This window comes from Myotis nattereri (genome assembly GCF_964212035.1).
Source record: "Myotis nattereri genome assembly, chromosome: 14".
In the NCBI taxonomy this organism is placed as follows: Eukaryota; Metazoa; Chordata; class Mammalia; order Chiroptera; family Vespertilionidae; genus Myotis; species Myotis nattereri.
The window spans coordinates 38,538,913-38,566,782 of record NC_138089.1 but is presented as its reverse complement, the minus strand read 5'-3'; the positions used below and the strand labels follow the sequence as shown (position 1 = coordinate 38,566,782).

The window sequence follows — 27,870 nt, the reverse complement described above, 5'->3', positions numbered from 1 at the left end:
TGCCTGCGTTACAGCTGTGGACAGGAAAGCGCAGAGCGATTAAGTCATTGTCCCGGCAAGGAGGTGGCAAGGAGAAAAAAGGGTGTGGGCAGGGGAAAGGGACATGGAGGAGGAGAGAAGAGAGGTGGCCGTGTTGGTGAGAAGTCGAGGTGGCCCTCGGGGAGGATGGGGAGCTCCAGGGTCACCCTCAGGGAAGTAGCGAGACCTGGTTGGCCAGCCAGCAGTGTGGATGGATCCCCGGGCTGGTCAGACAGCAGAGCAGACAGGCACATAGAAACACTCCAGCCAGTGGGACAAAGGCCAGGATCGACGCTTCTAGAGGGCGGAAGAGGCGGGGAGGAGACCCTCTGCTGAGCTGGCTGTGATGAGGAGTCAGCAGGCACTAGGAGTCAGGTCAGGGTGAGATGGAGCTGGCTGCCCACCAGCTGAAGACCCACCCAGGAACCTGATTTCTCACCCAGGGCATCCAGGCCAGCAGAATCCCTGCTGCCGTCGTGGCCACCAAGGCTACTGCTGCCACCACCAGCTCCCCTTGCACTGCCCGGGCCCTACCTGTGTCCCCCGGCCCTGTCCTTGCTCTGCATTTCTGTTATTCTACCCTCACCCTGCCTTGCCCCCCTCTTTGCTCTCCACTTGTCCCCATCTCTCTCTGTCCTCACTTTTCTCTCCTTGCCCTGCCCTTGGCCTGTGCTGGCCCTACCCACCCCTGACCATGACCCTGCCCCTGCCCTCACCTCTCCCGGCCCCACACTCCTTCCCCTTCTGGCAGTATCGCCTTTCCCCAGCCCATATTCAGATGTCTTCAGTGGTCTCAGTCATGGCCTTGGCAGTGAGTTGTCCAAACCAGAATGCAGGCCAACGACATGTACTGCCCATGGTGACCACATCCTCACTGCTCTTCCACTTAGAAGAGTCGTTCTGCATGACCTGCCTGCTTGACATAACCCTGGCCTCTTTTCCTGCACAATGTCCTGTTTTGTGGGCCAGGGCCTCTTGGGGATATTCATCTTACCTGTCTCTCACCTTCTCTAGCCTCTCTTTCCCATTAAGTGGAATTCAGTTCCAAGATCTTGATAAATTAAGCACTTACGACAGGAAACGATTGTCTTCCTGGGGCCTCTCCCCTGTGCCCCAGCCACAGCTAAATCCAAGTATCCTTTGGTATTTATACCACCTTTTTTTTTTTTTTTTGACGCCTAGCACAAGGTACATGACTTTATATTTGCAAAGTATACATGTAAAAGACATGCACATATTTCAGGTTAAATACATGTAGAGACATATATTTTATACAGACATACTTTCAAACCCTCAGACAAGTCCTGTGTGCCCTGTTCATCTTAAGAGGATCGAAGAGCTAGGGGTGGAGGGAATGGAAAGGGAGGGAGAGCGAGGTAGTTCCAGCTGCTTCTAGTAGCCGCTCCCTTGGGACACTGCCATCTCCAAGAATGTTTGGCCTGGTGATTCCAGGTTATGGCTTCTCTCTCTGAGGAGCCAATGAATAATGTAGGTTTCACTTATAGCATGAAGTGCATTTTCTCTTGGACCATAGCACATCTATAGAAAACTGTACAGGGCATAAGGATATAGCTCAGTGGATTTTCACAAGGTGATCAACCCGTGTAACTGGCTCAGTGAGAAGCCATGAACTGTGCCCGGCCGGGTGCCTTACACACACAGGCAGTGACTCGGAGCATGTCTTCCTCCGTCAGTTCAATGGTGCTGGACTTGGAGGCGAGCCCTTCCTGTAACTGAAGAGGAGGCTAGGTTATTCACTGCTTCAGTGCAGGAAGGAAGGCCGAGAGCAGCAGCGAGGGCTGGAGAAACGGGGACAGGCAGCAAACCGGCTTGCTTTTTTGTTGTCAGATCAGCTGCAGTGTGATTGGGAAGCAATGTGGCACCATCAGCCGGGATTGGTTGATCCGTAATTATATGCGGTGGGGTTAGAGGTCGGTATGACAACATGGGCAATTATGGACCTGCAGCAGGTGCATGCCATTCCTGGAACCAAGGTGGTGCCACGAGCACCATGCAGGGCCTGATGGGAAGAAGGGCTTTCAGAGAGCCGAGGAGATCTGTCATGCCAGCTGCCCAGTGTGGACAATTTAGTCCCATCCAGCTGCTGAAAAGGAGCACAGTAACATTTTTTCTACACCACATGCGTTGACCACTTGTCATGGTGTGTGCGTTTCCTGCCAGAGGTTGAGGAAGAATAGCACCTCGGGTGAGCCCGCAGGTTAGCTTGCTGGACGGAGTGTTAATGTGTCAGAGGCTACAGGGGAAGAGCTGCTGCCTCATAGAATTTACCTCTTGGGATAATAGGGCAAATCTCCTTTCCCCACTTCCTTCTTGTAAATCATAAGCTTGGAGTGTTAAGGTGGCCTTTTGCCAAAAGACCGGCATCAAATATTTATATAGTACCAGGGCGAATAGCTCTCCGTGCACAGTAGGGAAGCTGCTTTACTTTTATAAAAAATGCAGCGATAATGGAGTGTTTTCCAGAGATGGAGGGCGAGCTAACCTTTTGCATCGGGAGCCTTCACTCTAAGATAGAGCTATTTATACCCAGCGCGGAGGCTGAGCTAGAGGGCATTGAGGAGACCGGGGTGGGCACGGCCGTCAAAACGGGGGACTGTTTAAAAGCCCAGCTGTCTGCTCTCTGTGGTTCAGTGACTTTTTTGCTGTTACAGATGACCAAACTGTGACAGCCACTCTGAGCTTGCTTCGGAGTTAAGTAGGTGAATCAGCACTCTGGATTCGAGATAGCGGAGCAGCAGGCTGAGAGGCGGGAAGACAGATGCTGGATGAGGAGGCTGGGAGATAAGGGCCTGGCTTGTTCCTACTTCATGCCCCCAAGTGCTGCCGTACCTCTCCCTGCTGACTGCACAGCCCTCCTCCCAGCCCAGGCCTGCGTACCTCTCCCCACTGACTGCACAGCCCTCCTCCTAGGCCTGCGATCCGATCGGGAGGAAGGGGCAGCCAGGCAGGGGTGGGAAAGGAAGTCTGGACTGACTGCAGTGTCTTCTTCCCCCTCTGGACCACCACTCAGCAGCACAGTGCCTTTGGCAGGCTAAACACCATCGCGTTGTTTGGATCAAGTTGTGCACTTGACTCTGTGAAGTACATTGTAGGCACCTTGTAGGGCTTGGAGGTGTTCCTTTGAGGACATCTGTAGGTAGAGACTTTGGAAATTGGATAGAACATATTTTTGTAGAAGCCTGAGGGGATTTGTGCCATGTGGATATAATCCCAGAGGAATCACTGAGCATCTTCTGGTCTCAAACCGCAGGGGCTCCAGCTGGGCCCAACTTTCAAGATGAGCTGGACTGTGGTCCATGCTTGTCCTGGATCCCAAAATGCTTGTCGTTCAGCTGAAGAGCGTCTCTGCTCTTCCCTGGTCCCCTTTGCAAAACGTCTCTTAGGAAGGCATTGGAAAAACGTTGGGGGAAGCTTTTAAGCAGAGGAGACGAGAGGCAAGCTTAGAAGTTTTGCTAAGGCTGTTTGCTAACAGATTCTCGGGATAGGAAACAATTAAAAACTGGAGCTTGGTATTGACTAACCCCAGGGATCTTACTTGAAATGAAGTCCATGTTCAAGGTGCCAGCAAATTTGGTTTCTGGTGAGACCTCTCTTCCTGACCTGCAGACAGCTAGCTCCTTCTCTGTGTCCTCATATGGCCCTTCCTCTGTGCAAGGACCGGGGAAGGGGTCTGGTGTCCCACTTCTTATAAGGACATCAGACCTGACAGATTAGGGCTCACCCTTATGACCTCAGTGATTTCCCTAGAGGCCTTATCTCCAAATACAGTCACTTTGGAGGTTAGAGTTTCAACCATAGGCTTTGGGCTGGGGGTGTGAGGGCCACAAGTCTGTCCATAGCAGTCTGACTGAGCAGTGATTTGTAGAGTAGAATCCAGGGGCCAGGAGGGAGTCTCTGTCCTCCACCACATTTCACAGATGAGAGACCAGGTCCCTCAAAGGGATCACATCACTTCTTTTGATAAAGCCTGGACCCAAGCCACCTGCTTCTAAGTCCAGTCTTCTTTGCCACAGTCTCTGAGCTAAATGAATCTAGGGCAGTGGTTCTCAACCTGTGGGTCGCGTCCCCTTTGGGGGTCAAACGACCCTTTCACAAGGGTCGCCTAAGACCATCGGAAAACACATATAATTACATATTGTTTTTGTGATTAATCACTGTGCTTTAATTATGTTCAATTTGTAACAATGAAAATACATCCTGCATATCAGATATTTACATTACGATTCATAACAGTAGCAAAATTACAGTTAGGAAGTAGCAACGAAAATAATTTTATGGTTGGGTCACAACATGAGGAGCTGTATTAAAGGGCCGCGGCATTAGGAAGGTTGAGAACCACTGCTCTAGGGCATTAGGAGCTGTTCAAAAAAAGGGGGGGGGCAGAAAATTCCTCCCTTACTGTCTTCTTCAGGGGTAGGGACCCTGCTGTGATTTTCTTTATACCTCGTTGCCCAAGACAGTCTTGAATCATGCTGTTTGTGTAGCGTACACTTGTTGAATTGTACAGAACCCAGAACTTGCCACATAGGCTAAAGCAATGCCCAGGGAGATGTTTTCAGTGATAAATCATCTGGGAAAACTCCCCTCCCCCAAATTCTGTCTGTTGACAAGCGCTGCCTAAAGAGTTGTTTGTACGGCAGCCCACATCCTGGGAACTTCCAAGAAACAGCGCAACTAGCATGCATCTGACAAGCTCAGATCTGGTGTGTCATATCTATCCCCGCTTTCAAAAAACGTCTCTCACCTAAATATAGCTTTCTTCTAAAAACTGCCTCTAAATGGCTGTGTTTTGCCCTGAATAAGTTCTCCCCAGTGCATCCTGACGCTGGAGCGTGGAAAGGAAGGTAAACGCGTGAAATCAAATGGTGATTGCTAACAATGAAATTTGGGCTCATAAAATCAAGGATATTATTCAAAGCTGCGAGGGAAATTAGTCTCATTCATTCTGATGGGGCTAGACTCGATGGCAGTGTGTGCCTCCTTTAATTAACACGCTGAAAAGATGTTCTGATTGGGATTATTAATGAATGCAGTGAAAATCTTTGCTGCTTGTAAGGCTTCTGCCACAGACGGCTTACACAACCACCACCACCCCCCTTTTTTTTTTTCTTTTTCTTTTTCCAGCAGATTCCTTACACAGCTTGACAGATGGAGTATTCATCTTTGAAGCCGTTTCCACAGAAGATAGCAAAACCATGCGGGGCTATGATGCTATTGTTGTCGAACAATGGACGGTCCTGGAAGTAAGTGTGGGGTTGGCAGGGGCGCCGCTTTTGTTCGGACGATGATGGTTTCATTCGCTTGCTGGGTCTGCCCGTGGCTGCCGCTCAGCTGTGGCTTTCCTCTGAAAGGCCGTTTGACCTGGTGGACCCTACAAGGACCCCTTTTGTCTTTTCATGCTCCTCCTTTATCACGTTGGGGGATGGGCCCCACGGTTCCCTCTCTGTAGGGAAAGCACATTACGTGTTTCGGACCCTTCGGTGGAAAAAGACTCCTCTTTCATTGAATTGCATCTGAGTGGAAACTCTTAAGGGACATAAATGAGGCAAGCATGCAGTTGGTGGCCTCCATACTGATAAAAGCAGCACCCTCATGGGCGCTCCCTCTGCCAGGCGTCCTGGGAGGCAGGCTGTGCACGAGGGCTCCTTTAATCTTCACAGTAAGCTTACCAGGTAGGTTCCGTCATTGCTCCTGTTTTACAGATGAGGAAACTGAGGCACAGAGAGGTTGGGTCCCGGTCCTGACGTAACTCATGAAGTGCTAAAGGATGTCTTTGGGAAATGTTGACCCCTTAGGCAACCACATTGCGGTGGGCGGGGGAGTCCTCGAGCCACGCTTTTCTGGGACTTGGGAAGAGTTGGTTTATTTCTGAGACTCTCTGGTGTAATCTTTGGAGGCACTTCTCCAACTATGGAAGCATGGACCTTTCAGGCTCTACTCTTGTCCACCCAGCAAATGGGCTGTTTAAGGAGAAGCTGTTTGAACACAGAAGGCGGGGTGCCCTCAGCAGGTCCTGGGAGAACACACAGATGGTGTCGCTCTGAGGGGCCCCTGCAAACCCTGCTCTCTCTGCCTGAGACAGAGGTGGATGCAGCCCTTTTTGAGGGGTGACGGCACATGCTCTCCACACCCTGGTGTCCTTGGGAAGTCCAGCCTGGAAGTGACACCCTCACCTGGGTGCTGGGGTGGGGCACCCCAAGGGCACTGTTGCTCGGCCTTTAAGCCTGCAGCGGTGAAGTCGGGAGCAGTGATAGGAAATAACTGCTTGCAAGTGCGGCAGCAACAGAGTACAAAGAAAAACTGTACTAATGAGAGGAATTCCGAAAACCCAGGGCCTGTTAGGGTCGGGCAAGGAGTCCTGAGAGCACATGTAGTGAGGGGAGTGAGGAATCCGATGACGACCTGGTTTGGGATCAGGCTCCCCCTGTCGCTTCCGCCTGACCTTGGTCCCAGTGGGCCCCAAACTGAAAGTGGGGTGCAAAGGAAGCGAGGCTCAGTTTAAAATGCACAGTCCAGCCAGGGCAGGTCACGCCCCCTCTCAGGACCTTAACCTTCCTCCACTACAAGATGGGGCAGTGCAGTTCACCCTCTCCAGGTGATGGTAAAAGATGAAATAACAGGGGTAGCGGTTGAGGCTCTTGACCCCATTAAAACCGTTTGCTCTGAACACTTGGTTATAACAGCAGGCCATGCATGCCTGCACCCAAACCAGATACATGTGCGAAGCGATTGGCAGGCCATGGGGATGGGTGTCCAATCTCTTGTTGTCTACGCATAAAAATGACTGGGAAGGGAGGGCATTGTGGTTTTCTCAAGAAGAATGACTTGAGCCAACCGGTGTGTCTCAGTGGTTGAGCGTCGACCTATGAACCAGGAGGTCACTGTTTGATTCCCGGTCAGGGCACATGCCCGAGTTGAGGGCTCGATTCCCTGCAGGGCATGCAGATGGTAGCCAATCAGTGATTCTCTCGTCATTGATGTTTCTCTCTCTCTCTTCCTCTCCCTTCCTCTCTGAAATCAATGTAAATATATTTTTTTAAAAGAAAGATGACTTGATAGCAGTGATCCAAAACCACCTAAGAAAGTGGTTCTCAAAGGGGGTCCCAGGACCAGCAGCATCAGCACCACCCAGAAGTCATTACAAATGCACATTCTTGGGCCCCACTTGGTCCAACTGAGTCAGAAACTCTGGGGTTGGGTCCCAGGTATCTGTGTTTTCACAGTCACTCCTGGGGATTCTTCTGATGCACAGTCAGTTTTTTAAAATATATTTTATTGATATTTTACAGAGAGGAAGGGAGAGGGACAGAGAGCCAGAAACATCGATGAGAGAAAATTCGATCAGCTGCCTCCCGCACATTCCCCACTGGGATGTGCCCACAACCAAGGTACATGCCCTTGACCGGAATCGAACCTGGGACCCTTGAGTCCATAGGCCAACGCTCTGTCCACTGAGCCAAACCGGTCAGGGCCACAGTCAGTTTTAAGAACCAGTGTTTTTTTAAAAGACAGTATGGCCCTGACTGGTTTGGCTCTGTGGATAGAGCGTCAGCCTGCGGACTGAAGGGTCCCAGGTTCGATTCGGGTCAAGGGCATGTACCTTGGTTGCGGGCACATCCCCAGTGAGGGGTGTGCAGGAGGCAGCTGATCGATGTTTCTCTCTCGTCGATGTTTCTAACTCTCTATCCCTCTCCCTTCCTCTCTGTAAAAAATCAATAAAAAATATTTTTTAAAAATAAAAGACAGTAGGGGTGCGACACTCCCCAGGTGTCTGTGGTGAGAGAAGTGATGGAAGGAGTTCCCCAATGATTTATCTTCTTTAGCCTTTGAAACTATCCGTGTCCTTGATGGGTAACTGCAACGAATGCATATTGTATAAAATGTTTGTGGGAGGGAGATACAAATAAGGACATTGGTCTTTTTAATTTGAAGAGGTCAAACCGATGGGTTAAGAAGTTAGCTCAGACAAGATTAACATTTATTCAGAAACTTTTCTTGGAATTGCAGATTGGTGTTCATTAGATTTGTCAATTTTATTTCTTTCTCAGATGTTTGAACTTTTCCCTCTTGACCTCTTACATGTTTGTCCCCTGTCCCCACCCCCGCCAACTCACACACTCACACACACACAGAGTCACTCACTCCAGGAATGCTTTGGCTTTCCCCCCAAGACTCTTTGGAAATGAACCAGGATTTTGAAGACCTGTGATAAGCCAGTGGTGAGCCTTGGCTTACAAAACCACTTCTGTGTTTTCCCAGCTCCATATTCAGTGACAAAAATTCAGTCAGGTTGGTAGCTTGAAATTGGCCACGATGGAAGTCTTCCACCACGGAAACTGGCAAATGCTAGAAATGAGGGTCTTCTTTTCCTCCCTGGAGAGCCTGTTGTAATCGTTTACCAGCACACCACTGGATGGGCCTTTATTTTATCACATTTCAAATGATAAGCTACAGGTGTGGCTGGCATCCAGCTGGGCAGAAACAGATTTTCTGAATTTCATGACCAGTGGGTTGATGGCTTTGATGTTGTTCATCCGTTTTCCCTGCTCAAGTCTTTAGACTTGCTCTTCCCTCTGGTGTCTGGGGAGCACCCCGACGTTGCCCGCAGTGGAAGGAGACAGCGGTCCCGTTTAGCAGCATCAGCCTCTCAAGGGGAAAAGGAGAGTAGATCTCTTTGGGGCAGACTATACCCCTATTGGTTTCTCGTCTTCTTTGCAGCTGGTGTAGGCAGTCTTCAGGAATCGGCTCAGAGGTCACCTCCACCAGGAAGCCTTTCGGACTCCTTCAGGGTTAAAGACACTTCCTCTGTGTGCCCATCATTCTCTACAATAAACCTGTTGGGCTCCTGTTATACTCATCTTTATTAATCTACTTTTCTCCCTTTACTCTGAGTTTCCTGGCCTGGGGATGTTCAGCTTTGTTCTCCAAGTCACCCAGAAATAACTTCCTGAATTGAGTTGCTGGCCTTTTGGTTCAGCCCAAAGGTAGACCAATGTTCTCAAAACTGAGCTTGTACCAGAAGCACCTGGAGAGTTTTTTAAAACATAGATAGATACCCAGGCTTCCCCCCCGCCCCCTCAAAACCCTGAGTTTTCTATTCAGCCCACTTTGAGAATCCAGCCTTAGAGGAACCACGCGTACACAGCTGTGTTGCCAGCACAGCCCGGAAGTGTTCAACCCAGGACGGGTTTGCCCACAGCTCAACTCTCTGACAGGCTCTGACCACAGACAGGGGCCCGGGCCCCTCCTCTGCATGCCCTCCAGGTGTGTGGGCTTGGTCCAGCTCCCTCACCTGCCACCCTCCAGACCCAGCTACTTCCTCTCTTCCCCACCCCTTTGGCCTGTGGGAAAGGTCTTTTCTGTTCAAGCCCTGGGCAGGTTCCTCTTAGCCTGTGGTTCACCCTGCTTTTCTGGCAATCACTGTCCTCCCAGGCCACCCTGTGAACCTTTCAGCTGTGAGCACAAAACATGTCTGACCAGCTTTCTCTCTCTTCTCATGGCTGACATTGGCTTGTTCCTTTCCTGTGAATATTACTATTCTAAGCTCTGTGTGCATTCAGTTCAGCCACATCTTCCTGGCTTCCCTCTGTACGCGCGTGCACATACACACACACACACTTTCACAAGAAAACCTACCTCACTCTTCACAGCCCTGCAAACAGCACTAAATGTTGGAAAGAGAACCTAGACTGTAGAGTCTGGCCTGTGCACATCTTGGCTGTCTACTCCCAGCTGAGTAAGAGAAGTAAATGTATGAGAAGTAAACCACCCCCACTTTGTTATTCCATTTTTCAGTTGTGTACATGGGGACACTGGCAACAACATCTCAAAGTTGGTGAGAATTAAAAGAAATAATACATTAGAAAGTTGTGAACATAGTCCTTGGCATATAGGAAGCACCATTTTCTTCTGTTGGTCACCTGGTATCATCAATTAGAAAGATCCTCTCTCTATAGCCTTGATCTTGTTCTAAAAGCACAGACGAGGTTGGGCTCAGGAAAGTGTGGAGTCAAACGCAAATAATGGTGTCTTTTCTCAGTTGGAAAACTGGCCAAAGTCAAAGGCAGCTGTGGAGAGGATAAGAGTCCATCCATGGGGCATTGGTAATGGGCATTTGTTTACATTCTTTGAGCTTACAATCTAGAGCAGGGATGGCGAACCTTTTGAGCTCGGCGTGTCAGCATTTTGAAAAACCCTAACTTAACTCTGGTGCCGTGTCACATATAGAAATTTTTTGATATTTGCAACCATAGTAAAACAAAGATTTATATTTTTGATATTTATTTTATATATTTAAATGCCATTTAACAAAGAAAAATCAACCCAAAAAATGAGTTCACGTGTCATAGGTTCGCCATCACTGATCTAGAGTGTGAGCAGGAGGGGCAATTCCTTACAAGGATGGTGGACACTACCTGGGTGAATAAGCAAAGAGTGAGAGACCGAGGGACAGAGACAGGGACCCTCTTCCCTCTGAGTGTGCACATCCTGTGGCCTGAGCCCCCAGCAGCGTTTGTGGGTGCCATCGGGGTCCTTGAGCTATACAGCCTCCTTCATCTTCATTCCCTGGGGTTCCTCAGTGCTGCTTATAAAATGTGCTTCCAGCCCGAGCCCGTTTGGCTCAGTGACTGGAACATTGGCCCTTGGAGTGAAGCGTCATGGGTTCAATTCTGGTCAACGGCACGCATCTAGGTTGCAGGCTCCGGCCCCAGGCAGGGCGCCTGTGGGAGGCAATCAGTCAATGTGTCTCTGTCACATCGATGTTTCTCTCTCTGTCTCTCCCTCTCCCTTCCACTCTCTGAAAGTGAATGGAAAAAAATATATCCTCGGGTGAGGATTTTTTTAAAAAGTGCTTCCAGAACTGAGCATCAGACAGCAACTAAAGCACTTTGAGCTTTTAGCTGATGCGATTGGTATGGAGGCTGGTGGATTAATTGAATAAGTCAATTTTAAAAGCACCAAAGAAAATTTTATTCATATCTTACATGTTTTCTCTTAATGTTAAATATGTAAATACGCATCCCGTTGCCAATCTTTTTGAGTCTGGGGTCTGCTGATGGGAATTCCCCTTCCTCTTTCTTGTATAAACCACCCCCAAAGTGCAGTCACCAATATCCAGTGTCAGGAAAGGGATCTGGCTGCAGAATCCTTCTATTGCCATGAATGTTCCCCCCAGTCTTTTCCATTTTCCCTCTCCCCCCTACATCTAATTCAGCCACGGTTCTTATTTTTAAGCAAAATGTCCTTTGTCAAGTCTCTTCTACACGTTCTACTTAATTTTCCTAGAAACAACTCCTTTTGCACTTACTATTAGTGTAAATAACTTAAATTAAGACACATAATTATCATAATGGATCTACCTGGCCTAAATGGATCTGAGAGCACATCAGACTCGCCGTGCTGTGCTCAGTTGCTGAGATCAGAAGAGTGCCGGCATCCTAGCGAGCAGCCTGCTCCCTGCGAGGACTTAGTCCCCCTGAAGCTGGGCGTGGGCTTTGCTGGTGCAGCTGGAGATGGAATTGGCTTTGGAGCATTCACTACAGATTTCGTTAGTGAGGTGCTATGTGGGCAGCTCTCTCCGTCCTCTACCTGTATGTTCCATCTGTTGCTGAATTGACTCCCAGCTCACCTCATCCAATAGCTCTGTCCATTTTTATAGCATGTTGAGACATTTTTATTATGATTGTAAACATCACACATTTGGAGGGATTATCCCAGCTTTGGCTTCTCTGAAGGTTTCATGTCTAAGGTGGTGCCTGTCCTAATCCAATATCACACAGACTAGAATCAGTGGTGGCGAACCTTTTGAGCTCGGCCTGTCAGCATTTTGAAAAACCCTGACTTAACTCTGGTGCCGTGTCACATATAGAAATTTTTTGATATTTGCAACCATAGTAAAACAAAGATTTATATTTTTGATATGTATTTTATATATTTAAATGCCATTTAACAAAGAAAAATCAACCCAAAAAATGAGTTCGCGTGTCACCTCTGACACGCGTGTCATAGGTTCGCCATCACTGGACTAGATGGAGGACACGTTCCTTTGGCACGCTGTGGGAATCTCTCCTCCAGTTCCTAACACTACCCATACCTCTCTGCAGAGGTTACAGATGGCCCTACTGTTCCATCTCACATGTCACCCTTTCATCCCTCAAGGACTCATCAGAGGCTTGATAAGATGCACTTCTGTCATTGAAATTCACTCTGGGGCATGCCTCCACCCCACCTGTCCCATCACCTTTTCCAACAACACATTAGATCTTATTTATTCTTCACGAGCACCTGCAGGCTGCTGGGAGCCATCTTTTATTTCCAAGGCCTTCCAACCATCTCTTTAACAGTCGATACTTGGATCTGCCAGGGAGTAACTTCCATTTCTATGGTATCTAGAATTCACCACCACCTGCTCTGACAAGGGAGCCAATATTTGTTCTTGTTAAACCATCTGGTATTTTTTTCATCGCCACCGTTTCTCCAAGATAATTATTTTGGTGCTGAGATCATAGCCTTTAGTGCCAAAGACAGCAGTTCTCTGCCTTCTTCCTGCGATAGAGATCATTCCCATGAGTGATCACTGCTGTGAAGGGACTAGGGCTGAAGACCCAGCCCCTCCCGGGATGGAACTCCACTCCTTTACCAGCCCAGAGCAAAGCACAGCGCAGATGAGGTCCGCCAGCTGGTCAGAGAGGTCCCACGGTGAGAGAATAGGTATGGTCATTATGGGTATTGGTTAGGATGCGAACATGATGGCAGCTGCCGCGTACCCTTCTTTTATTAGCAAGTAACACATTTACCAAAACTTCCAAGCAGAGTTTTCCTTGAGTCCCATTGGCCAAGACCAGGTCCCAGGTCCATGTCACTGTCCAGGATCATGGTCAGCTGGGGCTGAGAGGATGTCAGCTGGGAAGGGGGACCTGGGCTGCCAAGCGGCTGGTGGCTTTGGCAGCCAACAATGCTTGCCACTGAGTGGGACTAGGAAAGCAGGGGATGCTCCCAGAAGTATTTTAAATAATACCTCTTTAACTTGGTGACAGCTCGGAGAGTGGGATGACAAAAGGAAGGATTTGACTTTTAATCTCTATCTTTTTGCTTCCATAAACTCAATATTCATACAACCATATTTCACTTCCTGTACAAAATGTCATTATACAAGTGAGCTGGGCCTTTTAAAAAATCATTCAACAAATAAATATTGAGTTCCTACTGTGTGTCAGCCACTGTGAGAACATGATGAATGGAGGAAATTCGGGCAGGAAGGATTGATTCTTTTAACTGGAGGGAAGGAGTGCAGTCATTAAAAATGAATGCTCACCCCCCTGGCCTTTCCACACCCATAAATAATTTCTCTCCATTGTCAAGCTTCCTGAGGGGTGGCGAAAGGCCCTAAATCACCGGGAACCTTTTAAAGCTCAGAGAGGGGAGAGGCAAGTGTGTGTTCTGGTGAAGACCATGGGGCATGGTAAATTTAGAGCGTTGTTGCAGAGGACAGGAGGGTGAAAGAAACTGTGACATTTTCAGAATGTTGTGACAAAGGCATTTTTTTTAAACAGTATGCTTTAAAACCCTACAGTGCATGTCACAGAATGACAAGAAGGGGACAATCTTCAATGTGATAAGAAGGGCTTAATCTTTGGGTTTTCCCATTGGGTTTTCCCAATGTGCTTGAGATTAGAACAGTGGGAGGTGATTCTTTAAGAGCTTTAAACACATGCACACAAATTTGTTATAGTTTCTATAGCTCAGAAGTCCAGGTGGGCTCAACTGTGTAATCTATTTAGAGTCTCACAAGGCTGAAACCAGGTGTTGACAAGGCTGCATTCCTTATTAAAGGTTCTGAGGGAAGAATCTACTCCCAAGTTCATTCAGGTTGTTGGCCAAATTCAGTTCCTTGTGGTTGTAGGACTGGAGTCTTTGTTTCCTTGCTGCCTGCTAGCCAAGGGCTGGTCTTTGTTCCTAGGGACTGCCTGCATTTCTTCTCATGCTTTCCATGTGGCCCCTGTAAGAACTTTGAAATGCATAGACAGTCTGGGAGCCACAGATGAGGACAAGACAAATGGTTCTCCAAGAAGAACTTAGCATATTAAGTCAGTGAGTATAGAGGACTGTCGGGTGTTCTTGTAATGATCATTCATTGTCATTCCTTGGAACTCATTCATTTTTAAATTCACTTGGCCAAGAATTTTAGTAAAACTAAAGGAAGGTTCCTATGCATGGTTGAGGAGCTACACTCAGCAAGGACATGCTTTGATTGGAGGAAGGTCGTTGTTTATGGTCCTGTGCCTTGTCCTGCTTCACATCTTCAGCGGCTTGTGCAGAGGTCTAGAAGGTGGTGGACCTGTGGGAGGCCTAAAGCCAGGAGGACATGGAGTATACTGGGTGGCCATCAGGATCTGAAGAACAAGGATGCTTGTGGGCTCCACAAACATTCTAGCTGGGCCTGGGGAGAAGAGGATCAGGCATGTTTGAGAGTGGGGAACGGGGAAGATTCTGAACAACCCATGTATGCCAGTGTCAATAAGAGCTGCTGTTTTTAATCTGTTTTTACATGGTGGGTTTCTAAATTAGATTACGGTTGATGTTTGTGGAAAGCATCCCACTATTTTTTTTAAAAAGGGGGAAAGAAACCTTGAAAATTTCTTACCTAACCCAGCTCCTTTTTTAATAGATTTACTTGAGTTCTTAAACCCTTTCCAATCTCGCCACCTATTAGTTTATCAATGTTGAATCAAAACCAGCCCAATAAAGTGTAACAGGGATACATTTAAGTATCAAGAAAATCAATTGTATTTAAGTTAAAAATATCAATAATATAGGATGAAGAAATCCCGATTTGATAGCAATTCTAATGGAAAAGAATTTATTATCAGTCAACAGTGTTTGGTCCCCAATTGGGGCATGTATGGGAGGCAACCAATCAAAGTTTCTCTCTCACATCAATGTTTCTCTTTCTCCTTTCTTAGCTAAAAAAAAAAAAAAAAAATCAAAGGCTCAGACATTTTTAAACTAGCTAATTTTTACCCATCAAAATAAATTTTACTTTGATATCACCTTGACTATTCTTACTGCTCTTCAGAAGGGGGCATTGGGCAGGAAGTTGAGGAGCGGGGATCATCACTAAGGCATTACCCTATTTAAAACATATTTGGGCACAAAATTCTGAAGAGTCACCTTCCCACCTGAGGACAAAGTCACTTTGAAAGAGACAGGTAGACTTTGTCTTTCAGTCTGTATCAGTTTTTGTTACATAACAAACCATTCCCATCTTTATAGCCTTAACCATTTATTTATTTATTTAGCTCATGATTCTTTGGGTTAGCTGAATAGTTCTGCACTGAAGCAGCTTAGATCATCTCTCCTGGGCGCTCTCATGCATTAGCTGAATGATCAAGGGTGACTTCACCCACATGGCTGGCTGTTGGCTGGAACAACAGGCCTTGCATATCTTAGCACGCAGTAGGCCAGCCGGGCTTCTTCACGGGGTGGCAGTTGCAGGGTTCCTAAGAGCCCCAGTGTGCTAGCTTATTTCATGCCTCGGTTTGCATCATATTTGTTAATAGCCCATTGACCAAAGAAAGTCACAAAATCAAGTTCAGATTCAAGAGGTGGAGAAATGGACACTAGCTTTCAATGGGATGATCTGCAACATGCTGTAGAAACACCAATGCAGGCAGTGGATGGATTTGGGTATGGCCAGTTTAAAGATGTACCAGGTAATCTTCACCAAAACTTAAAAACAGCCTTAGTCGTTGATGACCAGGGTATGTCTCTGTGTGTTTAATTTTCACGCATGAATATATTTTCAACTTCCACATACAGAATGCCTCCCAAGAATGGTATCATATTATCCTGGCAGATTAACTCACATTTTTAATGGTAAACTTACGTTTCATCAACGTTGATGTGATTTACAGCAATTTTAATGAGACTTTGAGACTCCAAGACAGTGGTGGCAGAATCTAACCCCAAAATGCAAGAACAGGTGCATTCATTCATTCACTAGACAACTATTGAGCACTCAGTTTGTGTCCGACACTTCCCTGGAAGCCGGGGATTCATTGGTAACAAGATTGACTCCTTGTCTTTGTTGAGATTGCATTCCAGTGAAAGAGAGGGCGATAAATAGGTGCACAAATCAGTCCCAAGTAGGGATGGATATGATGAAGTGATAGGGCAGGAGCAGAGGAGAATCTTCTAGAGGACCCCAAATAGAGCGGGCCCGTCTCTTGAGACCATTTTTCTTTTCTTGACTTTGGTTTTCTCTTCATCAGCTCATCTTGGGTTGGGTTACAGTCCAGATGCTGATGGAAACCCCAGAGTGCATCTGTTACAGGCTCTGGTGGGCTTATCCCTAGACTGTAGAACGGCGATTTTCAACTGGTGCCATGGCACACGGGTGTGCCGCGAGAATTTTTAGAACATGCACTATCTGACTCTTTAGTCAGGAGCACGAACTTCTTTTCCCTTAAATTGTCAAAAAAAAAAAAAAAAGAAAAGAAAAAATGACAACAGCCAGCATGACAATAACTGTCCAGTGTGAATGACTCAAAATTACTGTATACCTATTTTTTTGTCAGGCAAAAAAAGATATTTTTTGGTGTGCCGCTGAATTTTAGTAATTAGCTTAAGTTAATTTTAGTAATTAGTCATGAGATGAAAAAGGTTGCAAGTCGCTGCTGTAGTAGATCAGTGAGCCGGAGAGAATGGAAGGACTCCTGCTGATGGGGGCACTGCACACGGGGGTTGACATGTCCGGAAGGTTATATATTCCTGGTGGCAGTTTCCAGTGTCCAGAAGCCCTTTGAGAAGTAGGCTTCGCAGGAGCAGGGTCCTCAGAGGACATGCTATGGGATTAGTGCAACATAATTTGGCTTGAGGGAGAGGGGCGCAGGAGGAGAGAAGGTCGAGTTAGAATCATGGTAACCATAGCAACAGATGCTGACAATTGGGTCACAAGGAGGAGAATATTGACTGGAGACAATATTGTCCGCATGCCAATGCGGGACGGTGGCACCTTGAATTTACCAGGCGGAGAAAGTCAGGGAGAGAAAATCTGTTGTGTGGAGCATCCCACAGGGTCAAAGTTCTTCCCCAAGCTCTTTTCAGAATGGGCCCAAGGCTGGCACCGCCCAGCACACAGTGCTTTGAGCGGCTCTGTCTGTTGGTGGTTTGCAGGGTGACAATGGAATCACCCTTTTAACTTCCATGTTCTCCTCTGTTAAGATTTTGAACCAGCCTTTATTCAGAGCCACCTTCGGGGTCAGCGTTTTTATGATTATTGGTGAGCTGTCAGACATCTACTGATGAAGGTGATAACTTGGATGTCGTTTTTAAGTTCTAGAATTTTTGCAGACAAACTTCCAGTCCCCTACTCCAAAGTCAACTCCTTTTAGTTACATACCGGTGGGAAAGCTCTTTTTAAATCCTCTCATTTCTAGGTAGTAGATAAGGCAGGGGGAGGGGAGTAAGAAAAGAAAGGTTAAAAATGTGCGTCTTCATCCACCGCCAATTATCTGCGGAAAAAGTAATAAAGTGGCAAATCCCATTTACTCCCAGGAAGTCTCATTTCCTCACTCATAAAAGCAAGTGGGAGGGACTTGGCAGGTTCCTGGATGGAGAGAATGTCCCGTGTTTAATTGTTTTCAAACAAAGCTGCTTCCATGTCTGCTGGGAGGACACGCTCACCCGGACGCAGTCAGCGTGCGTGCAAAATGTCAGCTTCTGCGGGGTGGCAGCCTGGCTGTCTCAGTGCGAGGCCCCTGCTGAGCAGCCCCCGGATGCAGCAGCCTTGAGCTGCTTCACTGTTTGCTCTCACAACTGCAGAAGCATCTAGTGGTCAGAGTCGGCCCCAGCCGTCACTCCCTGAACTTCCAAACGTGCTGCCTGGTTACCTCCAGCGTAACCTGAGCCCCAGCGCCTGCCTCTCCGGTGGTTCTCCTTCGCCCAGGCAGGCACACCTCGGCAGACAGGTGGAGTAGGTGACCGCAGAGACCCTGCACATAGAGGACAAGATCACCCCCTCTTCCAGGACCCCAGGAGAGTGTTATCTTGCATGTGCAGGTCTGCTTTTCCTGCCAGCGTGGCACGCATGGCATCTTAGGAGAAGCCAGGGCAGCGTCTGCAGCTAAGACGTTCTCCCCCAGCGTGGGGTTTGATCTGTCCCTCCCAGGGCGTGCCGGTGGCGGTGCTGGGCCTCCCTGGTGGGCATCAGAAATGAGACTTGAGGGCTCCGGGTGTAAGGCAAGGTTGCAGCGTGCCGGGCCTGGAGGAAACGAGGGCTAGTGTGCCAGCTCCGGGGGTGGAGAAAAATCGGCAACACTGAAACCCAGTCAGTAGTGGCGATTATGTTTTATTTCACTGAAATCAGACAAGGTGACTTTCACTACGCTTTTCCTCCTAGGGGTCTGCCTGGGCATTCGGCTCCTCCTAGAATAATAGCATGCCAGTTCGTTTCTTCTGTGGAATAAAGCACCCTCAAAGCTTAGTGAATTAAAATAACCTTTATTGCACAGCCGGCGTGGCTCAGTGGTTAAATGTTGACCTATGAACCAGGAGGTCACCGTTCATTTCCTGGTCAGGCTCATGCCCAGGTCGTGGGCTTGATCGCAGGTGTGGGGCGTGCAGGAGGCAGCTGGTCAGTGATTCTCTCTCATCATTGATGTTTCTATCTCCCTTTCCCTTTCTCTCTGACATCAATAAAAAATATATTTAAAATAAATCACCTTTATTGATGCTAGTGACGGGTCAGCTGGGTGATTCTGCTGGCCTGACGGAGGTAATTAATCTCAGCTGGGCTCACTTGGGCTTCTGCGGTCACAGATGGGCTGGCTGGCAGCTACCCGGTCCACGGTGGCATCTCTCATGGCTGCTAGTTGGGGCCACGTGTCTCTCGTCATCCATCAGGCTAGTGGGCTTGTCCTCTCACACCATGAGCAAGTAGAGGCTGCAAGATGCCCGGAGACCTAGGTTCAGGACTCCCGTGATGTCACATCTATTATATTCTGTTAGTCAGAGCAAGTCACAGAGCAGCCTGGACTCTACCTCTTTAGAGGTGACGAGGCCCAGATACAGGGAGTTAACCCCTGTGGCCAATTTTGCAGGCAGTGTGTCTCAAATAAGAACATTATTATTATTTCATTGGGCTCTCCACGGGCTGCAGAGGGTGTTGCCTTTCTCGCCTGGTAGGGAAAATCGGGCGATCATGTGCGTTAACCACAGAAGTGGGTGAAGATCCCTGCATGCATTTTCATCTGCCCCCTTTTCCACATCTGAGAACAAAGCTTTTTTTTAAATGTATTCTCTTTGAACATTATGAAAGCCAAAGTTGTCTAAAATGAGACCCACGACTGCTTCCTTAGACTCTATTATGTTGGCCTAATTACAGATCAGCAAAATGTTTTCCTGGGCATTGTGTGTAAAACAAAGAAGCAAACGGCATCTCCAGCCGCCCAGGGTCCTTGCCCCTCCCTGAGGCTGGCAGAGCAGTGGTCCTGGGGGTGGAGGGGGGCCTGGAGAGGCGGGGCTGCTGCAGCCTCACAGGGGCAGCCTCAGAGGGGTTTGCCCTTTGCCCGGGGAGAAGGGAGGGGCAGTTGTCCCTTCCTCTCCCTTTCCCTCCACCACACCTCATGGTGGCTCCCCTCTGGTGGGGGGACCATGTGCTCACTCTTTCCCCAATCCCTGGACCTGGCCCTCTGAGGTGCACTCATCTTTGGTTCCCAGGTGCCCAGCACAGAGCTAGGTTGATGAAGTGTGGAGAGTCGTCAGTGAAGAGTGGTACCGAGGACTTTCCTGCCTTTCGGGACTCGCTGAGTTTCCTGCAAGCCTGCCCCCATGTTACAGCTCCACTTCCATTTGATAAAGAGACGTGACATGTTCCTCTCTCCAGCGTGGCGCTCTCCTCCCACCCCGCCTTCCTAGCTCTGTTTCCATCACCTGAGGGCATGGCTGTTAGCATCCCCATCCCCGTATGAGGCCAGGGTCCCAGCTGAGCCTGGGCACAGTCACGACAAACCCCAGATTTCCTGAGACCCTGTCTACACACCCTGTCTGGTCTCTACCAGCCACTGCTCACCTCTTGCCATCTGCCACTTCACTCGGAAATGTCCTGGCTGTGGCCCCCCGAGACCTCACTGTCCACCCCAGAGGGGGTTGTTCAGGCCGCCTGGGACTTGCCCTCTCGGGACACCTGATGGTGTGGATCTTCTGAACCCTGTTTGTCACCATGGGCAGCTCAAGAACTGACTTGCCTCTATTCGGTCAGTGTTTTTATTCAGTTCCTGCTCATTCTGCCCCAGGAGGCCCAGTCCTCCACCACCTCACGCCTCCTCGAGTTCTCCTCTACCCCGTGTTGGCCAGCGCCTCCTGACTTTACACTGTGTGATAGTTTTCTGTTGCTGCTATAACAAATTACTACAAACTCTGTGGCTTAAAACAACACAGATTTATTCTCTTACCGTTCTGGAGGCCAGTCGTTCAAAGTGGGTTTTGCGAGGTTAAAATCGAGTTGTTGGCGGAGCTGCGTTCTTTCTGGAGACTTTAGGGGAGAATCAGTCCCTTGACTTTTGAACTTCGAGAGGCCGTCCTGCTCAAAGCCGGTCTGCTTCCATCCTCACGCCTCCTTCTCTGGCTCTGACCCTGCTCCTGCCTCTGTCTTCTAAGCATGTGCCCTGGTTATTACATTGAGCCACCGGGACACTCTCCCGTCTCAAGGTCCTTCACTTAATTGCATCTGCCAAATCCCTTTGATCGCAGAGGGTAACATTCCCAAGCCCCAGGGATTGGAGCGTAGGCATCTTTTGGGGAACGAGGGGCATTATTCTTCCTACCACAGGCCCCATTTCACCCAGACCCCCGGACCTTCCCACAGTTCCTCAGACTCGGCATGTCTAGAATGGGATTCATGCCCTCACTGTCCTTGTCCTGTGTGCCTGGGGCAACACATGAGCAGCCATTATCAAGCCCCAGGCCATTGGAAGCGTAAAACATCATTTATTTAACCAGCTCAACATTGATGGGCACTTGGGTGGTCTTCATTGTTCTGCTGTTGCAACAGTTCTCCAGTGACTAACTGCACATTTGCCATTTTTTTTTGTACATAGGATCAGTTCCCAGAAGTAAGACTGTTGGGTCAAAGGCTGAATGTACAGTAGTCCCCCCTCATCTGTGGGGGATACAAGACCCCAAGTAGTTCCTGAAACTGTGGATAGTACCAAACCCTACATGTACTATGATTTTTCCTATTCATACATACTCACGATAAAGTTTCATTTATAAATTAGGTACAGTAAGAGATGGAAAACAACGAATCATGAAAATGGAACAAATTCTCATGATTGACTGTAGTAAGAGTCATGTGAGTGTCGTGTCTTTCTCTGACGATGACCGAGCGGCTAAGTGACTCACGGGTAGGCAGCACGCATTTACGCAGCGTGGACGTGGTGGACAAAGGGATGGTCAGCGTCCTGAGAGGGACAGAGGTTTCATCATGCTACTCAAAACAGCGCACAGTATAAAACTTGTGACTTGTTTACTTCTGGAATTTTCTATTTAATATTTTCCGACCGAGGTTGACCATTGGTAACTGAAACTGCAGGAAGCAAAACCACAGATAAGGGAGGGGCTTCAGTATGTGTACATTTGGGAGATACTGTCAGATGGTTCTCCGTGAGGTTGAGGCAGTGGCCTCCCTGCCAGTGTGTGTGAGAACGCTGGCTTCCTCACCTGTCAACAGAGTGCCTGTCAGGCCTTGGGGGTCTTACCAATACCTTGGGGCTGAACTTACATTTCCCTTATTGTGAGATTTGGCATTTTTTCACGTGCTTCATGGTCATTTGAATTTCCTTTTCTGTGCCTCTCTTCCTACCTCTGTCCATTTTAAAATTTGGATACTGGATTTTTTTTTTCCTTATCAGTTTTTAGGAGCTCCTTTTTGTATGTAATATGAGCTACAAATATTTTCTCCACTTTGTCATTTGTCTTTTGACTTTGCATAGCTTGTCATTGGTCATCCGGAGGGTTTTTAACGTTACCAAATGTATTATTTTTAGTTTACAGCTTCTGGATTCTAAGTTAGAAAGTGCTTCCAGTAGGCCCTTTAAAAATTAAAATAATAAAATTATGTTAGATGTGGGTGATTGGACACAGGCATATAGTTCTTTCTTCTGAAAACTCCCAGTGAAATGATACTAACTAAAGGAATGATAGATGTCCATCTAACTAGAGGTAGATAGATGATAGAGTCCATTTTCATTATTCTCAGATTCCATGTTTGCGAAGCCTACTTTCTAAACTTTATTTGTAATCCCCAAAGCAATACCCTTGTGGGTATATGCAGAGTGGGAAAACACTGGGGTCACCAGTGTGCATGTCCCCAGCTAAGGAGTCCGTCTGCCTTCTGTGTTAGCTCGTACTGGACACAGTGCCCCTTTTGTGGTCTTAGTGCCATGCTTTTCACATTTTTGTGCTTTTTGTTTTGATGATTTCACTGCTTCAGATGTCCCCAAGCATAGGGCTGAAGTGCTGCTGAGTGTTTCTAGGTATGTGCCTCACAGGACAAATATGTGTTTTAGATAAGCTTTGTTCGGCCATGAGTTATGGTGCTGTTGGCCATGAGCTCAGTGCCAATGAAGCAACAAAGTACATTAAACGAGATGCCTTTACACATAAATACACACAAAACAAGCTACTGTATTGATCAGGGGATGAAGATGTGGTCAGAAGCTCATAGGAACCTAACCCTGTATTTCCCCTAGGAGCAATGGTTCAGTATTCATTAATTCACTGTTTGTGGCTACATTATAGAACATAGCTCCCATGAGTAATGTAAATTGACGGTAGTCAGATAGATGATAGATAGATAGGTAGACAGATAGATTAGATACCCACAAGCATGAAAAGATCAAAAGAAGAAGAAGAAGCAGATGAGAAATTACAATGCATTTTTAGAAGATGGAAAGTATGTGGAAGAATGCTAATTGACTTAGCAAAGGGGGAAGGAAGTTGCAACCTGGATGTAGAAGGGAGCCGTTCTCTCTTACGGAACCTGGGAAAAGCTCTGGTCTTCACAGCATAAGTCAGCACGAGACGGTGGGAAGTGAACTGCTGAGCCAAAAAACGGGGCCTTAGTATAAGTCCCTATATAGAGAGGGTGGTAAGATCCCTGGCCCCCATCTATGCCTCATGCGACCTGGTAACCATAGAGAGAACGCAGGGATCAGTAGAAACCACTTTAAAAAGATATGTAGAGAGAAAATAGATGCAGCCATGAAAAAAAAACAAGATACTATAAAGATAAAAATAAAATAAAAACAAAGTCAAAAGCCAAGAAAGAGCTTTTGTGTCTTTTTGGGCAGCAGGGAATTTAAAAGCATAATAAAAAAAAATAAAAGCTGTAAAATGAAGGAAACCTTCCAGAAGGTAAAATAAAAAGACAGAGTAAGAAAATACATGAGTAATAAAATTAAAATATCAACCCTACATTTTGACTAATAGGAAGTCCAGAAAGAAAGAAAACAGAAAATGAAAGAGAAAAATTATCAAGGGGCGTTGGGGGGTGAGGGGAGAACACATTTCAGAACCAAAGGACGAGAATCCTCAGATTGCAAAGCCATCAAGTGTGTAGCCCTGTGAGTAAAAAAGACCCACACCCAGGAACATTGTGAAATCCTGGAATTTCATGGGGGAAATATCCCAAAAGCAACACAACAGGTCCCGCTCAAAGTATTAATCGTCAAAACAGATTATCACCAGAGCAATTGTGCAAATCTAGAAGCCAGTGGAACAATACTTTCTAAATTTTAGTGGAAACATGGATTGCATCCCAGACTTCTATACCCAAACTGTTAAGGGTGAAGACAAAGACCTTTTTCGGAACGCAGGGACTCAGATGACTTCCAGGGCATTACTCCCAGGGAGCCACTACAGGATGTGCTCCAGCAAAATGAGGAGGAAGCCAAGAGAGAAAAACACCAGCGGGGGGAGAACGCAGGCATGGAAAGCACCGGACCAGGTTGGAGCAGGGCTGCAGAAAGCTCCAGAAACGATGCCTCCAGGCGGGGGGGAATGGAACTGATATATTTAGGCATGTGGGAGTTGTTGATGGGCATAAAATAGAGGTGTTGGAGCAGGTGCGATAAATGAGTGGTAAGTTGCTGTACAACCAAGCAGATGAAAAAACAAACAAACATTGAGGTCATGATTCACCCTAGGAAAAAGAAAAGATTATCTAAAAAGGAAGGGATGGCCACCGTGCATTACTTAACCAGCTCAAATTGAGCAATGTTTGCAAAGTCGTAGTAACCTAAATACCTACTTTTGACTAATTAAAAGTACATTTAACCATTGTCAATAGTGGCACTAAACAAAAGGAAGTAAGGAACGTGTGTGGGGGCGATAAGCCTTTATTTTCCAGGGTAGAACATGAAGAGAGATCTCAAATTGATAGGTAAAGAAATCCTCGTGCAAAAGTAGTGTTGGGCATTCGTGTTTGGGTAGAAATTTACCAAAGGCCCATGAGTGTTTTTTCAGGGCCCTTCCTAAAGGTGCCCTCGGTGAAAACCATGGGCCCCGCCCGTGGCGGTCGGAACAGAGGCAGACAGTCCCCATCACTGTTCTTGGGTACAGAGACCAGCCCGGAGCTGGTCCCACACACCGTTCAGATACGGGAAACTGAATTCCGCTCTTCATTTACAGCAGCGGTTCTCAACCTGTGGGTCGCGACCCCTTTGGCGGTCGAACGACCCTTTCACAGGGGTCGCCTAAGACCATCCTGCATATCAGATATTTACATGACGATTCATAACAGTAGCAACATTTACAATTATGAAGTAGCAATGAAAATAATTTTATGGTTGGGTCACAACATGAGGAACTGTATTTAAAGGGCCAGAAGGTTGAGAACCGCTGGTTTACAGCCACGTATAAGGGGCAGAGTCTTTTAAGCTGCCTTTCTCCCAGATTGCTCCCATAAACAGGAGAAAAGGGAAGAGCCACTGACATTCAGGATACAGACTTTCTCACTGGACCCATGTGTTACCTCCTCGTTACTCGTCTGCATGGAGGATCTTCAAAAACGAATCAAAAGACAAAGGCACTTCTTCATAAACTGCGCTCCGTTGCCATCATGCTTGGGAGGGTAAGGGAAGGTTGTACTTGGATGCTTGTTTCTTTTCATTGATGTGCAAAACGCCAGAGAAATTATAGGGAACGGAGGAAAAAAAGAGCCATAAATACAAATTAATTCCTTTTGTGTTTATGTTCTTTTTTCCATGGGTCAAGCTCCATTTTTTTTTTTTTTTAACTCTCCAGGTGTGATGGGAGATCTCACATCCATACAGGAGAGTGGAGAGTTAATTAAAATTGTTGTTCCTACTCCCGGAAAGCAGCGCCTTTTCATTCAGTGAACGGGCTGGCTTTGGAGTGTTGTCGGTGCATTTGTGTCCTCGCTGGAGTGTCGCACAAAAGCAGATCAAAGAGACCCTTCCCTCCACACAGGTTTCCTATCATCTTCTCCGCTAATGGACTCGGGGGCGCCTTCCGCGGGCTGCATGGGGCTCGTGCCCTGTTTTAGAACGCCATCTCGCCGTGTTGATGCTATGCAAGCCAGCTTTGATAGAAGCTGTGGCAAACCACACTGAACGTTAATTAAGCCAGACCAGCCCCGACAGTCCGAGGCGTGGGAGAGTCTGGCAGAGTAACACCTCACCCCCTGCCGTGTGTATTTTGCTTTTCAACCCACCATGTGACAACCAGATATTAACACTCGAGATTGAAGCCTCAGCTCTCAGGAGCCACCTCGGGTTCTGTTGTGTTTTCCCATGTCCTTTGCGTCTTTGTGATTCTGTCCTCTCCGGCGGCTATCCCCTACCCGGAGGGGGGGAAAGTGTTTGGGAGAAACCCTGCTATCTCTCTCTTTCATGTGGTGACAAAACCGAGCAAAACACAAGCAGCCCCTGCGAGGCCTGTCTGAGCAGGCCGGTCCGGCGGTGGCCAAGGGTGGCTACCGTCTTGCCGCCCTGAGTGCCCGCAGAGAAAACCCGGCCTGGCTACCTCACCAATAAAAGGACTCCATTCTGCCACGCAGGCCTTTGTGAGGCGCCAAAGCCTGTCCTGGTTGCCATGGCTACTGTCTGATTGTGGAGGGTTTGTCACGGCGACTGATAAAGTGGGAAGGTTATTCTTGATAGGCCCGAGTAATCGTAACCTCGCAGAGCTCGAGGGTGCGGACTGGACTCTCTTTACATCGGGAGTGCAGGGCTGGGGGCAGGCGCTCTCAGGGTGAGGCAGCCCCAGTGGGTGCCCAGCAGGAGGGATGCTGGCCAGTGCTGGTCTGGAAGGCAGGTCCCTTTGTGTCCAGGGGGTCAAGCAGAAGAGGGGGGCGGTGCTGTGTCCTTTGCTGCCATCTCTGTCCTGAGTGGGGCTTCAAGGGACAGGGCCAGAATAGGGCCCCTCAACCCCTGACCCGTAAATAAATAGGTTACTCCTGTACCGCGCTCTCCTCCCCTCCCTCCTTCCCGTCCTACTCCCCCTCCTTTAACTTCCTTTTCTCCTCCTCCTCCCCCTTCCCTTCTCCTCCCTTCTGTTCGCTGCCCTTCTCCCTTCCTCCCCTCCATTCCCTTTTACCAGCTGTTCCTTTAGAAGTCCCACTTCTCTTCTCGTTCTCCTCACATGGAGAATGATGGGAAGGCGAGTGTGAGTGACAGCTGACGGATGCTGCCTCAGCTTCGCAGACTGTCACAGCGGAGACCTAGTGGGTGATGTAGGCAGAGTGTCCCCGAGGGTGCTGCCTACATCAGAACTAACTCCTGGGAGGACTCGAACACCGATTCCCGGGCCTCGGCCCAGAGTGTCTGATCTGGTTGGTCTGGGTTGGGTCCCAAACTCTGCATTTCTTTTTTTTTTTTTAATTGATTGGGGTGACATTGGGTAACATGATCATAGAGGTTTCAGGTGAGGGTTTCTCTGTTATAAGATCTGTATATTGCCCTGTGTGCCCACAACAAGCTCCCAGGCGTTGCTGATGCTGCCGGCCCAGGGAGCACAGTGAGAGCCACTGACATAGGCCAGGACTTATTCGATGCAGTTGAAGAAACTGATATATTCGTTGCCAGCTGACCAGGTGGCTTGTCGCCACGCTGGGACGGGTGCTCCCTGATAGAAGCTTTAAAAGCCATTTGAGGAGGCAGCGCTGGTTGTCCCCTCATCTCCCTTCCACTCCTCCAGCCCAGGGCAGCCAGACGAGCTGGTTCTACTCCCCAAAATACCTCCAGGAGGACAGCCCCTGGCCAGGACGGCCCCTCCGTTAAGCCCACCCTCCTCGGGGATCGAAGGCCGGCGTGGTCTTCCATGTGCACCTGCTGGAGCTCTCTCCTGGATGCCCTGGGCCCAGCCCTGAGTCCCAGGGAGCCTGCCTCGAGCACGGCCCACGTCCTTCCTCTTCTGCTGGCCTTCGAAGCCGCGCGGCCCCGCCAACGGGCCCTTTGTATCCTGGTTTCTTGGGTGTCTGTGCTGTTGCCTCTGCTGGACTGTGAACCCCAGCCCAGGACGGTGCCTCCATCCACGCTGCGCCCACCACGGCTTCGAAATACTAGCAGAATGAATCCGGGTGGCTGCCTCGGTTGGAAGGAATCTGGATACATGTAGAGATGCTCAGAGGCCAACCTAACTGAGATCGGGAGTCCCGTGGAGACACAGGCCAGGGGTGGGGCTGCACGTCAGTGTTAGCAAGGGGCCGGAATAAGAAATGAGGCCTGATGCAGGGGACCCCGTGCCGTCCTCACACTGGGGTTCTCTCCCGGTGGGAGCAGGACTGAGTTTTTAAACTCAAAGGCAAAA

The 27,870-nt window shown here is 48.2% G+C and overlaps 1 protein-coding gene across 4 annotated transcripts in view; it reads left to right on the top strand.

Annotated features, from left to right (window-relative positions):
* Nucleotides 1–27,870, top strand: part of RFTN1 (raftlin, lipid raft linker 1) — a 175,392-nt gene that overhangs the window by 134,199 nt on the left and 13,323 nt on the right. For 3 of the 4 annotated variants that reach the window (XM_081105589.1, XM_081105590.1, XM_081105592.1), the window contains one exon: nt 5,164–5,282. In XM_081105589.1, the coding sequence (XP_080961715.1) occupies nt 5,164–5,282 (119 nt within the window). The remainder of the gene's footprint in view (nt 1–5,163; nt 5,283–27,870) is intronic. The other variant, XM_081105591.1, reaches the window with a different exon arrangement.